This window comes from Xyrauchen texanus, chromosome 7 (assembly GCF_025860055.1).
Source record: "Xyrauchen texanus isolate HMW12.3.18 chromosome 7, RBS_HiC_50CHRs, whole genome shotgun sequence".
NCBI classification, from domain to species: domain Eukaryota; kingdom Metazoa; phylum Chordata; class Actinopteri; order Cypriniformes; family Catostomidae; genus Xyrauchen; species Xyrauchen texanus.
In genome coordinates, this window is record NC_068282.1 from 11,257 (window position 1) to 23,896 (window position 12,640).

The 12,640-nt window shown below is 39.7% G+C and overlaps 2 protein-coding genes across 4 annotated transcripts in view; one reads left to right on the plus strand and one right to left on the minus strand.

Annotated features, from left to right (window-relative positions):
- Positions 1 to 1,518: 1,518 nt before the first annotated feature.
- Positions 1,519 to 5,378, minus strand: aamp (angio-associated, migratory cell protein). The gene is given in 12 exon segments (XM_052130649.1): positions 1,519 to 1,897; positions 2,542 to 2,696; positions 2,974 to 3,064; positions 3,153 to 3,247; positions 3,783 to 3,898; positions 4,031 to 4,114; positions 4,189 to 4,308; positions 4,311 to 4,332; positions 4,405 to 4,544; positions 4,633 to 4,752; positions 4,826 to 4,942; positions 5,064 to 5,378. Coding segments are annotated over 12 exon segments (1,227 nt in total). The 5' UTR covers positions 5,155 to 5,378; the 3' UTR covers positions 1,519 to 1,821.
- A 2,835-nt stretch (positions 5,379 to 8,213) lies between these two features.
- The window catches only part of LOC127646636 (histone deacetylase 4-like), a 65,179-nt gene continuing 60,752 nt past the window's right edge, over positions 8,214 to 12,640 (plus strand). The window contains exons 1-2 of one of the 3 annotated variants that reach the window (XM_052130400.1): positions 8,214 to 8,313; positions 11,377 to 11,486. In XM_052130400.1, coding sequence (XP_051986360.1) covers positions 11,468 to 11,486 — 19 coding nt within the window. In that variant the 5' untranslated portion in view covers positions 8,214 to 8,313; positions 11,377 to 11,467. The remainder of the gene's footprint in view (positions 8,314 to 11,376; positions 11,487 to 12,640) is intronic. The other 2 variants (XM_052130398.1, XM_052130399.1) reach the window with 2 other exon arrangements.

A 12,640-nucleotide genomic window follows, 5' to 3' on the forward strand; every position in this document is an offset into this window, starting at 1 on the left:
AATTGAGAACACTCTGATTCAATTCCAAAAAGGTGAAGGGATAAGAAACTGATAACAAAGTTATATAAAGTCTTTTTGTCAATGAATCTTAATGGGCCCACTCGGACAAAACAAAGATGGGAAGCAGAGACGAACAAAATTATTTCTGACCGAAATGTGGGAGGGAGTGTGGACTGGGGCACATCGGGTTACAAGTTCAAATACGTAGTGGGAATATAAATGGAAAGTTATTAGTAGATATTTCAGGACCCCGGATGTAGTTGCTAAAATAGATCCCAAAGTTCCAAGTTTGTGCTGGAGAAACTGTGGGCCAGCAGTGCCTAATCATACACATGTTTTTTGGTCATGCCCTATATTACAAAACTACTGGGATGAGGTGTACAAGGCTATAAACCAGATTTTTCAGGAGGTCATTCCGAAGGATGCAACAGTCGCATTACTTGGTATTATCCCAGCTAGTGTGCAAGGACGTGCTAAATCATATCTCTTAAATGTTCTGTTCACAGCAGCCTTGAAATTGCATCACAATAAAGTGGATGCAAGTAGAGCCTCCCTGTTACAACGTCTGGGCTCAAAAAGTACGGGAACTGTATCAAATGGAAAAGATAACATACTCATTACGACTTCAGAAATCTGTTTTTAGTCTACGATGGAGTCCAGCAGAAGTGTTATTCATGTAAAGTGCCAACAAGTCAGGGTTCTGGTTTATGGATCTCTGCTCTACCACCAAAAGTGCCTTTTTTTTTTGTGTGTGTGTGTGTGTGTGTGTGTGTATGGTGATGCTGAAACCACATAGAAATGCAAAATGTAATATTGAAATATATTATTTTTTTCAAGATTGTACAATAGTAACATATTTGATAATTATTGCTGATGCATGTAACTGCTCTGTCAAGAATTAATAAAAATGTAAGTTCAAAAAAAAAAAAAAAGACTCTTTATAACATCATTTAGGGTTATTGATGTTATCGTGTATCCACCAGCACCGGAACGGTTAAATCCTCTGAAATTAGTTTTCCGCTCTGCATCAGTTGTCATATCTCTGACCGTAACAGGTTTTTTTTCAACTTTAGCAATTTGCTCTTCTCTAAAGGTAATTCTGAGCTAATATGGACATTGGATAACTTTCCTGAGGTACATTTAGGCAACCGTTAGGTTCAGCTGTTGGCATTGTATCTTTCAACATCCCCTCTGATGTTTACTCATGCGTTTCTTTTCTGGCAGTAATTTGAAGCCGGAGACTCAAGGCAGCGCATCTGTCTGAATGGACACAACGCATTAAAGAGCATAAAAACATTTAGTTTGAATTTCATGTTAACATTGACATCATTTGAAGGTGGAGACTTTAATAAAAAAAACACAAAACTTTCCAAAAATGGCGGACTGTGACCTAAGACTCATTTTGATAAAATTTTGTCTTGTCAGTCAAGTGTATTCTGCCGATTGTGTGTCACCTCTGATGATTTACTGAAGAGAAAAATGAAACTGGCAGCAGCAAACAAACACAAGACAACACAAACACACAAAGCAAATGGTTCTTCAACAACAGAAGATCTTTAATCTGTCTGGTCAGTTCAACAGTCTGGACACTGAACATATGAATAAATCCAGTGTTTACTGTAAAGAAAAACGACTAATCACTTGAACAATGTGTTTTAAAATAGAATATATATCATAAGTGTCCCAATTCTACCTACATGTAGCTTAATGAAGATAAAACAATGATACGTTTGTCAAGAGTCACACAGTCATTGATGTTACAAGCATCAAAGATTGGAAAAGTTTTCAAATGGTTTCAGGCCGCAGGAGAAGCAGGTGTCTCTATCGGTCGGGTCTCTGCAGACAGAACACTTTGGCTTTATGATCCCCTCCAGCGGTCACGGCGACTGATGCGTCTCTGTGACATGACAGAACAAACTCAATAACTGCAACAAAATAGCAACTGATGAAGGAAATGGTGTGAAAATGAATATGTCCTCATGATAGAGGAATGAGACTACTGCTGTTAATCCATGACAATAACAGCAAATATAATTTCATGTTTAAAATACATTTTAATAAAAACTCCAAAACAGATTCTGGAGTTAGGTTAAATTTATCAAAGGTGTTAGGATAATGAAATCATTTCATTAGAAATTAGGATTGAATTATTTCAGATTTGCTTGTATTTCAGTGTTTGCATTTAAACAAATATTAAAACGTTGTTTTCTGCGCGAGTGACACGAGTAACAACACTGTTGCATCAGGTGTCTTTACACGCACATACTGTGTAATCAAATGTTTAACTGAATGAAAATGACTCAGATAAAACTTTTAAAAAGTCAAAAAGTTGTTGCGGTTCACAGTCGATGAGAAAATAGATCTGTCCCATGTGAGGATTTAAGCCACATTCAGCTGCAGTGTGAAAACAGCCAATGAAGCAGCACAAACTAATCAACACTATTAACTAGCACTGCTAAACACAATAATTACATAACGGAAACATTCATTTAACATCCTGCAGTGTCTCTGACTTTATCATTAACTCTCAATTTAACAGACCTGTTGAGTACAAAGTCCAGAATCTCAGCACCATGACCGCGGTATTCTGACATCATGTGACCCGATCGAGCGTCCCACAGAGTGACGACCCCAGCGAGATTACAGGTGCTGACGACTGCAGACGCCTCCTCCCACTGCAGGTGCACAATACCAACCTAACACACACACACACACACAGACACACACACACAGAGAAAAGTGTGAGCTAAAAGACAAAAGTGAGACATGGTGAGTCAAGAGTGAAAGAAAAGTGTTTTTGGTTGTCGATGTTTGTGCATATGAATGAATTCTTGCAGTCTGTCAGTTTCTCTTTATTATACAGGATAGTGGAGAGAGACGGGATCGGGACATGGACCAAACAGGACTCAAAGTCGGTCCCCATGAGCACAACCGCTCCTAATATGTGATTGACTCTGTAACTTCAGTTCTTACCTCATGTTTACAGCGGTGTCTGATGCTCTGGGAGTTCATGTCATAAATGTCCAGAGTGCCGTCCAGATACGCCACAGCAATCAGAGGCAACCTGAAACATACGGCAAACCAACACTACACCTAAACACCTACTAAACACTTATATCCTGATCAATTATAAAACACTTTATTTTACTCACACATTGCAAAAGCCCACAGATTCTACTGAGTTGGGATTCTGCTCCTCCATAGAGTCTTTGACTTCACTGTTTTCAGTGGAAAATGAGCATAAAACCTGAAGAGATCACATGAGACGCTCGATTATATTTAATGTGTTTCCTTGAATACTTCTCAAATGAGACTCAAAGCTCAGATTACACTTCTACAGTAATAAATATTGATATATTCCTCCTTATACTCCATAATACTGCTGGACGCTCCAGATCAGCGGTTCCCAACTCGTTTTGCTTCAAGACACAGATCGTGTATTTAATGTTTCCTCGGTCGGATTTTCTTTCATCCTGCATAGTTGTGTTCATGTATAAAGTAGGGCTGCAAGTAACAATTATTTTGATCATTAATCTTTGATTATTACTTCAATTAGTCATACAAATTAATTAACTTTACTGTATTTAATTTATTAAAACACATAAATGAAAAGTTATGTTTCTAACAAATGCACGTTTCAGATGAGAAGATATTCAGCACATGTAAAACATGTAAAACATTAAAAGGGAAATTTCCATCCCTTCCGCCCGCGACTCAAGATATGAGAAACACGACTCGTAAATACCATCACAAAAGCCTCGCTGCAGACACACGCCACTCACCTTCCCTGTGGAGCAGTTGATGAGTTTAGCTTGACCATCCACTGACCCGGTCAGAACCAGCGATCCGTCTTTATTACAGGCCATCGATGTGAGTGCGCCCTGATGACCATCACGACCTGAACAAACCACACACACATTCAGCCTAAACTTCAAACACCAGCACAAATATCACACAAATGCCTGTGCAGGACTTTCAAGCACACAGAGTCAAGTGAGATTTAAAGTGAGTGAAACACAGTATAAACCACCTTTGATGACATGAATGGCATTTCCTTGTTTAAGGTCCCACACACGTAAACTTCCATCTTCATAGCCTACAATCGCTTTCTTTCCTGTACAAATAACAGACACTTAAAACACAGAACCACAGAAGATTCAGTAACTCCAGTATTTCTGCAAGTCTCACCATCAGGGAGAATCTTTCCGCTGGTCGCCTGACAGTTGGGTCCTTGAAATGTCTTACAGGCTCCGCTTGGAATCTTCCACATCCACAGATTTCCATCGGCTGTACCGGCCAGTAAGACCGGGCGCACGGGTGCCACTCCAACCACTGCTGAAATAACACATACATTAAACCCTGATGAAGAGAAAGCCGAGAGCCGTCTACATGCTTCAGACTTACTTCCAGATCTCCGACTTCCATCGACCAGATTTCCGTCTTGTTTTCCACCTTCCAGACTTTAATGAGTCCGCTCATATCTCCAGATGCCACCAGCTTTGAGTCGCAGCTGAACTCAACACACGTGACTGAATCTTTATGACCTGAATCAGGAAACAGATGTTGTTGATCTACACGGAGTGTGAATGTAATAAAGTGCTTGTGCACGTGTTTAATGTGGATTCTACACACCGGTGCATTCAAACAGCAGGTCACCATCACTCACGCTCCACACAAACGCTCGGTCATCTTCTCCTCCAGTTACTGCAAGACTGTTAGTCACTGGATCCAGACGAACACAAAACACTGAACCTGCGAACACAATCATGATCAATAAGCTCTGGGGTATAAATACTTTCACACAGATGTTTGAGTGTGTTTTCACCGCTGTGTTTGGAGAAAGTCAGTTCACTGTCGTCTTGTTCTGATTCCATCTCATCTTCAGTCTCCCAACCTTCATCTTCAGCAACATCCACATCCTCCAATTCATCAGCAAGATCATCTGAACACACACAGTCAATATCAATGTAAACATCCATAACTGTGATTAAACGAGCACATTTACAGCAGTTTACAAACACATCATCAGTATTTATGAAGCATTGATACTGAAAAACACTCACCTGCGGTCTGTTCTGTGTCATTCAGATCAATTACCTCGATTATTTCTTCATCCTCATGCAACTGAAGCGAATCTTCTTCAGAATTATCCATGAATTTATTCACTTATTTACTAAATCATTAAATGTCACAGTCCGCTGCTGTTTTGAACTGTAAACACGAGTCAATGTAAAAGTGTTTTAGTTTATAACGCTTTTCCGCAATACTCACCTGAACTAAATTCCTGTACTATAGTTAAAGTAGGTGAAATTAATTGTTTAATGAAGAACTATAAGCAACTCTACTATAAAGAGTTTCATGTTTTACTCAATGACGTATGACGCGACAGCCAATCGGATTATTTTGTCTTCCTCTACGAGCTGCAGTTAAAGGCGGGATTTCCGGTTCCATCTTCTCAGTTTCTTCCTGTCTGTGACGCCAGATGGCGCTAAACACACGCGCATTGACTGTCAGCGTGTCCTCTCGTTCTGTGTTAATGGAAAACAATGTTTATTGTGTGTGTGTGTGTGAGAGTGTGTGAGTGTGTGTGTGTGTGTGTGTGTGTGTGTGTGTGTGTGTGTGTGTGTGTGTGTGTGTGTGAGTGTGTGTATGTGTGTGTGTGTGTGTGTGTGTGAGTGTACAAATAGAAATCTGCTATAATGCAGAAGAGGATGTGTCGGATGAATATAAATAGATTAAACTGTGTATTGCATATAATTATTGCTCAATGGGGCAGTTTTAACTGTTCATGAGATGGATGACCCGAGAGAAAAAAACTGTTCTTGATTATTATTTTTCTTCAGCAGTAGCATTAGATCAGTCATTTTAATATGCTGAGAAGATTCCTTTATAATTCATTTCAGACATTAAAAATCCACATTACATGAAACCCAATTCATACTTCTGACTGCACAATAACAGAGTGAAAAACATGTTTAATATGTAAGAAAAACAGCACAATGTGTTCTTTTCATGACTAATTCAGAAGCAGCCCAATAGATTACTTGAATATGAGATGCCTCTTAAATGACAACTTTGAGACGAGTTATGTAACTACTATAAATAAATATATATATATATATATATATATATATATATATATATATATATATATATATATATATACTCTGAGTTTAAACAGAGAGGTGGAAATCCTGTTACTATGGAAACTACGATCCCAACCAGATTCACATAAACATCCCATGACAGAATAAGGACCGTATAACAGTGTATATTTGGGAGGCAATTTCAAAGAGACCATCATAAAACCCTATATAATGCAGAAATACAGTACATTACGATACAAAATGAGTAATTCAACTACTTTTTATAGCCTTGTCATCTTTTTCTAAGATCATCATATCACTTAATTTTGGAAATATATTTGTATCCAAGTGAACGTTTGATCAGTCTCTAATAAACATTGCAAGACAAAAATATATCTGATAAATCAAACCCTACCATTATTAAAGGTCTGCGAACACTATTAATAAATATACAATACTCTGTAAAATGGTCACAACAAATTAAATTCATGCATTCAATTAAATATGAATGAATGAATCCTTTAAAATTATTTTCCAAAAAATACCTTTCAGCCATGAGCACACTAAATTACACAAAATAGAAATAAAGTACATATTTATTTAATCCAGACTCATGCTAAGATGTGGAATCAAATAATACAAATGAAATGCTCCGTTATTTAATTGGTCTTCTAAAAAACTGATTGTACTGATGAGTGTAAATAAGAGAAGACTTTCCTTCACAGTATATTAATGTAATGCGCACGTGCACGCTCAATTTACTGGGAAATGCCATTATGAGAAATTAAATGATGTGGCTTTGTTGACATATTCATGTTATTGCACAAAAAACAGACCATTTAGCAGAAAACTAATTGTTTCATAATAATCATGAAAAGTTCTGTCTGTGGTTTCTTCGAGACTCATGTAAATGTTACAGATATTCTCTCTAAAAGAGGATTGAACATTTACTATCATTAGTCTCGCTAAAGGCCTCCAGTAATGTTTTTAAATCTTTGATTTACACGAGCCGATCTGAGATCAAACAGTGTGGAGTGGTGGTGGCGTAGTGGGCTAAAGCACATAACTGGTAATCAGAAGGTTGCTGGTTTGATCCCCACAGTCACCACTGTTGGGCCCTTGAGTAAGACACTTAACTCCAGGTTGCTCCGGGGGGATTGTCCCTGTAATAAGTGCTCTGTATAATACATTGGTACTCAGAAGGTTGTTGGTTTGATCCCCACAGTCACCACCATTGTGTCCTTGAGTAAGACACTTAACTCCAGGTTGCTCCGGGGGGATTGTCCCTGTGATAAGTGCACTGTATAATACATTGGTACTCAGAAGGTTGTTGGTTTGATCCCCACAGTCACCACCATTGTGACCTTGAGTAAGACACTTAACTCCAGGTTGTTCCGGGGGGATTGTCCCTGTAATAAGTGCACTGTAAGTCACTTTGGATAAAAGCATCTGCCAAATGCATAAATGTAAATATAAACATCAAATGAGACAAAAGAAAAATGAATCTATGATTGTGTCACTATAATATCTTCATATCTGCTGATATTGAACTAAATGATTCATTTATATAAACATTAAAGACTCTCAATACAAGAATAAAATATTTTTCTCACTGATCTGGGAAGTTGTTTAATTAAATACATCCTCCAGCTATTCCCTCTGTGTAAAGATGAGATCTGAATCCATGAAGGAAGAAATATTGAGTGTGACTTTAAAAGTGCTCATGCGCACTTGATGATGGATAAAGCTGACTGGCACACACGACTTGTCTGAATGTGACCCTTAAATGAATACATGTATAAATGCAATTGTAAACAAAGTCAAATACAGTAATACAGTGAAGTACAGACTTCATAAAACACCAATAATTATCAATTAATGACAGTAACACGATGATGGATGTATTTGGTCATCAGAGGAGGGTGTAAATGATTTGAGCTACGCGGCAGCATCTCTCACAAATCAATAATTCATAATTAAATAATTAATGTTAAACTATATTCACACGCATTTCTATAATAAAGTTGACACGTTATTTTGATTACCTGATCAATGTCGAAATGAATCGGATTTATATGAAACGGTAAAGGACGCTGTATCGATCATCAGGAATGACGTCATGTCGCACGTGATTCCAGAATCAAAGATCCAGTATGGCGGAATCTGTCAGCTGGCGTTTCGGGAGAATAAACACGACTGTGTGTGATTCCGCATCTGCTGATATACGGTGAGATTATGAGTAAACAGCATCAGTTAAACATACTGACGGAAATACTCGGAATATTTACCGAATGAAAACAGCGGCGGCGGTTTGTTTCTTCTTTAAACATGAAACAGTGTCGCCGCGCGGGAACGGAAGCTTCCGTTCAAGACATTTACCGTCAGCAGATATTTCAAACACGTCTCTGAAATAAATGAGACTTTGTGCGCGCAAATGTTTCGGATGTAAAAGCAGCTTTGACGAGTGTAATGTGATGTGGTGAAATCACTGACGGGCAGATGAGAGTGTTGCTCAGTTCTGTGAATGAACTCGAGGAGGTTTGTGAACACACGTCATGCGTCATGTTCCATGCGTCATGTTCCATGTGTCATGCGTCATGTTCCATGTGTCATGCGTCATGTTCCATGTGTCATGCGTCATGTTCCATGTGTCATGCGTCATGTTCCATGTGTCATGCGTCATGTGTCATGTGTCATGCTCCATGTTCCGTGTGTCATGTTCCGTGTGTCATGCGTCATGTTCCATGTGTCATGTTCCATGTGTCACGTTCCATGTGTCATGCGTCATGTGTAATGTTCCGTGTCATGTTCCATGTTCCATGCGTCCTGTGTCATGCGTCCTGTGTCATGTTCCATGTGTCGTGTGTCATGTTCCATGTGTCATGCGTCATGTTCCATGTATCGTGTTCCGTGTGTCATGCGTCCTGCGTCATGTTCCATGCGCCATGTGTCGTGTTCCATGTGTCATGTTCCGTGTGTCATGCGCCATGTGTCATGTTCCGTGTGTCATGCGCCATGTGTCATGCGCCATGTGTCATGCGCCATGTGTCATGTTCCATGTGTCATGTTCCATGTGTCATGTTCCATGTGTCGTGTTCCGTGTGTCGTGTTCCATGTGTCATGCGCCATTTGTCATGTTCCATGTGTCCTGTGTCATGTTCCGTGTTTCGCGTGTCATGTTCCCTGTGTCATGTTTCATGCGTCGCGTGGCATCCATCATGTGTCGTGTTCCATTTGTCGTGTGCCATGTTCTGTGTGTCCTATTTCGCGTGACCTGATAAGTACGGTTTAATAAGATAACTAGTTTAATGTACGTTAAACTTGATCAGTTACTGTCAACCTTAAAGCATTTTTAGCATCGGTTTAGCTAGCTATCTATAGCCAAACAATATCTAACGTTACGTTGGTCCCAGTTTATAGGACTATGTCACCGCGCACAGAAACGTTAATTTATCAAGTACACAAGCATGTACTACTACAAGTTAAACGATTTTGTTTGTTGGTTTGTTAACCTTACCTGTCGGAGTCCCAGTCATAGTGCTGCTGCATTCGTCAGTAGTTTTGGAGGAGGACTGGTGTGGTGGGCATGTTGGTGGAAGCTCTGTGGTGGGAGGACACTGAGAGGATGACCTTACCGGCTCGGTGTTCTTGCTGTTGAAGACGGATCTTTCTGCTCTTAAATTTATTCCATGCACTGTCAAGTGCATCATCAGATTAGTCATGTTGCCGGACTTGGCAGCATTTATCTTGTCGCAATTGCATCGTGCGCTGTTGGCATCGAGCCTGGTGATATGTAGCCAACCTTTTGATCTTTCCCGCATCTTTTACATCTATTGGGACGCATACACACTACAGCCTCACGTGTGAGCCGCGTAACCGGCGTGAACTTGTGTTTTTCCTTAATGCCTAAACACAGCCAATCACCAGTACTTTTAGTTTGGGCACATCTAGCATGCTACATGCCTATCACTGATGTTGACGAGATTAACCCCTTAGGTATCTAAATTTGGTACCGAACGACAAGACATTTTTGATACTTGATTGTTTAGAGGCAATTCGGTCTGTGCCTAAAATGTATCAAACTCGAAACTCAGCCCTACTTGTGAACAATGAATGCCTCTGTATTAACAGAATGCCCACATGGGTAAATTACCATCTCAGACCAGCTCATCATGTGAGATTGGCATATACCCCCCTGTGACGGGACACAAGCTCGACTCGCCACGGACATGATCCCCCAATATTTACAATAGTACTAGATTATTATGTGCTTTACAAATAAACTAATCTTAAAACATTTCACCTTTAGATCACTACAGACAAGCGTTTCATTACCTTTCTGTTTTCTTTATTGAAAGATCAGAAATCAAATGTTTCAGGACACTGTTAGTATTTAGATAAACCATCTGCTCGAGGAATAAGAAAAGCTAGATGAAAATCTTTTGCGATGATTTGTAAATATAAATGTTATCTTTATTGCATTCAATTATTCATTCACCATTTAATGTCTTTATTCATTTATTGCTGCATCTACTCTATTTATTCTGCTCATGAAATGTGCACACACCATTACACATATACACTGCACGTGTGTGTGTGCGCAGTTTACTTGGCCAGTAAATGTGAATTCTGATACATTTTGAAATCCACGTGCAGGACGTCCAGCTGAGAGATAAGTGAATTTTCTGAGTAACAGTTTGTATCAGTAACACTTACACAGCAGGTGAAGTGAAAGGCCAACGTTTCATTTACATGGATAAAACTGATGTTTCATGGAAATAAACAAGTGTTGTCCCTTGTGGGAAATTCTCCAGTGTGTGTGTGTGTGTGTGTGTGTGTGTGTGTGTGTGTGTGTGTGTGTGTGTGTGTGTGTGTGTGTGTGTGTGTGTTTGCTTTAGCCTTTGAATAGAGGATGTTAGCGCTGGTATTGTCTGTTCCACTGGCAGATGTGTTTGTTTGTGTCTCTCCTGATGTATGTAATGCAGTTACAGTCCATATTTCATCCTCAAACACTGAATAAAGTGCACTTGACTGCTGTGGGAAGTTGTCATTAAGAAGGGGTTTATTTTTTTACACTTTATGCTGGGACATTGGTGGTTGTTTACTAGTATGTTTATCTCATTGACAATAAAATCCAGTGATGTCACAGATGTTTTGTGTTTGTTTCTACAGTCTAGTGTCAGAGGTCACGCTTCATCCTCTGTTATATTCTGCTTGTTTAGAAGAGAAAACATTCTGTACATAAGAGATGCTTTAGACATTTTGTTGATGAATCTGTGTTTTCTCACAGCTGTTGTGTGGATTAGTCAAGAGAAGGAAACCGCTGTCTTACTGGAAGTCCGATTGAAGTTTTGCAACATTTGGATCTGCAGCTGAAAATCATGAGTCAAAGTCATTCAGGTACGAGTCTCTGAGTGTATTATAACTTACATTTTACAGATCTTGTGATATATTTTTTATTTTTACGCATGCAGCGACTGTCCGCACGCACACAGGGGTGCCAGAAAATGTCTGTTGAAGACAGAAGTCATTCAAACTCTTTTGTTCAGTACATTACAAGAACTCATTAGCAATGGCTTTAAATGCTTTTGCATATTTTTCACACAACACTTTTTTGTTGCTTTTTTCACTGGTTTGTCAGCTTTAAAAAATTATGAACCAATCTCTAATGTTTTTGTTCTGGGAAAACAGCCTTTGTTGTCCGCCCCTGAAAATAATAATAACATGAATGCATGGTCTCCGTGTATCTCGAATGCATGGTGTCCGTTTAACTCGAATGCATGGTCTCCGTGTATCTCGAATGCATGGTGTCCGTTTAACTCGAATGCATGGTCTCCGTGTATCTCGAATGCATGGTGTCCGTCTAACTCGAATGCATGGTGTCCGTGTATCTCGAATGCATGGTGTCCGTTTATCTCGAATGCATGGTGTCCGTTTAACTCGAATGCATGGTCTCCGTGTATCTCGAATGCATGGTGTCCGTTTAACTCGAATGCATGGTCTCCGTGTATCTCGAATGCATGGTCTCCGTGTATCTCGAATGTATGGTCTCCGTGTATCTCGAATGCATGGTGTCCGTTTAACTCGAATGCATGGTCTCCGTGTATCTCGAATGCATGGTGTCCGTTTAACTCGAATGCATGGTCTCCGTGTATCTCGAATGCATGGTGTCCGTCTAACTCGAATGCATGGTGTCCGTGTATCTCGAATGCATGGTGTCCGTTTAACTCGAATGCATGGTGTCCGTTTAACTCGAATGCATGGTCTCCGTTTATCTCGAATGCATGGTCTCCGTGTATCTCGAATGCATGGTGTCCGTCTAACTCGAATGCATGGTGTCCGTCTAACTCGAATGCATGGTGTCCGTGTATCTCGAATGCATGGTGTCCGTTTAACTCGAATGCATGGTGTCCGTTTAACTCGAATGCATGGTGTCCATTTAACTCGAATGCATGGTCTCCGTGTATCTCGAATGCATGGTGTCCGTTTAACTCGAATGCATGGTCTCCGTTTATCTCGAATGCATGGTCTCCGTGTATCTCGAATGCATGGTG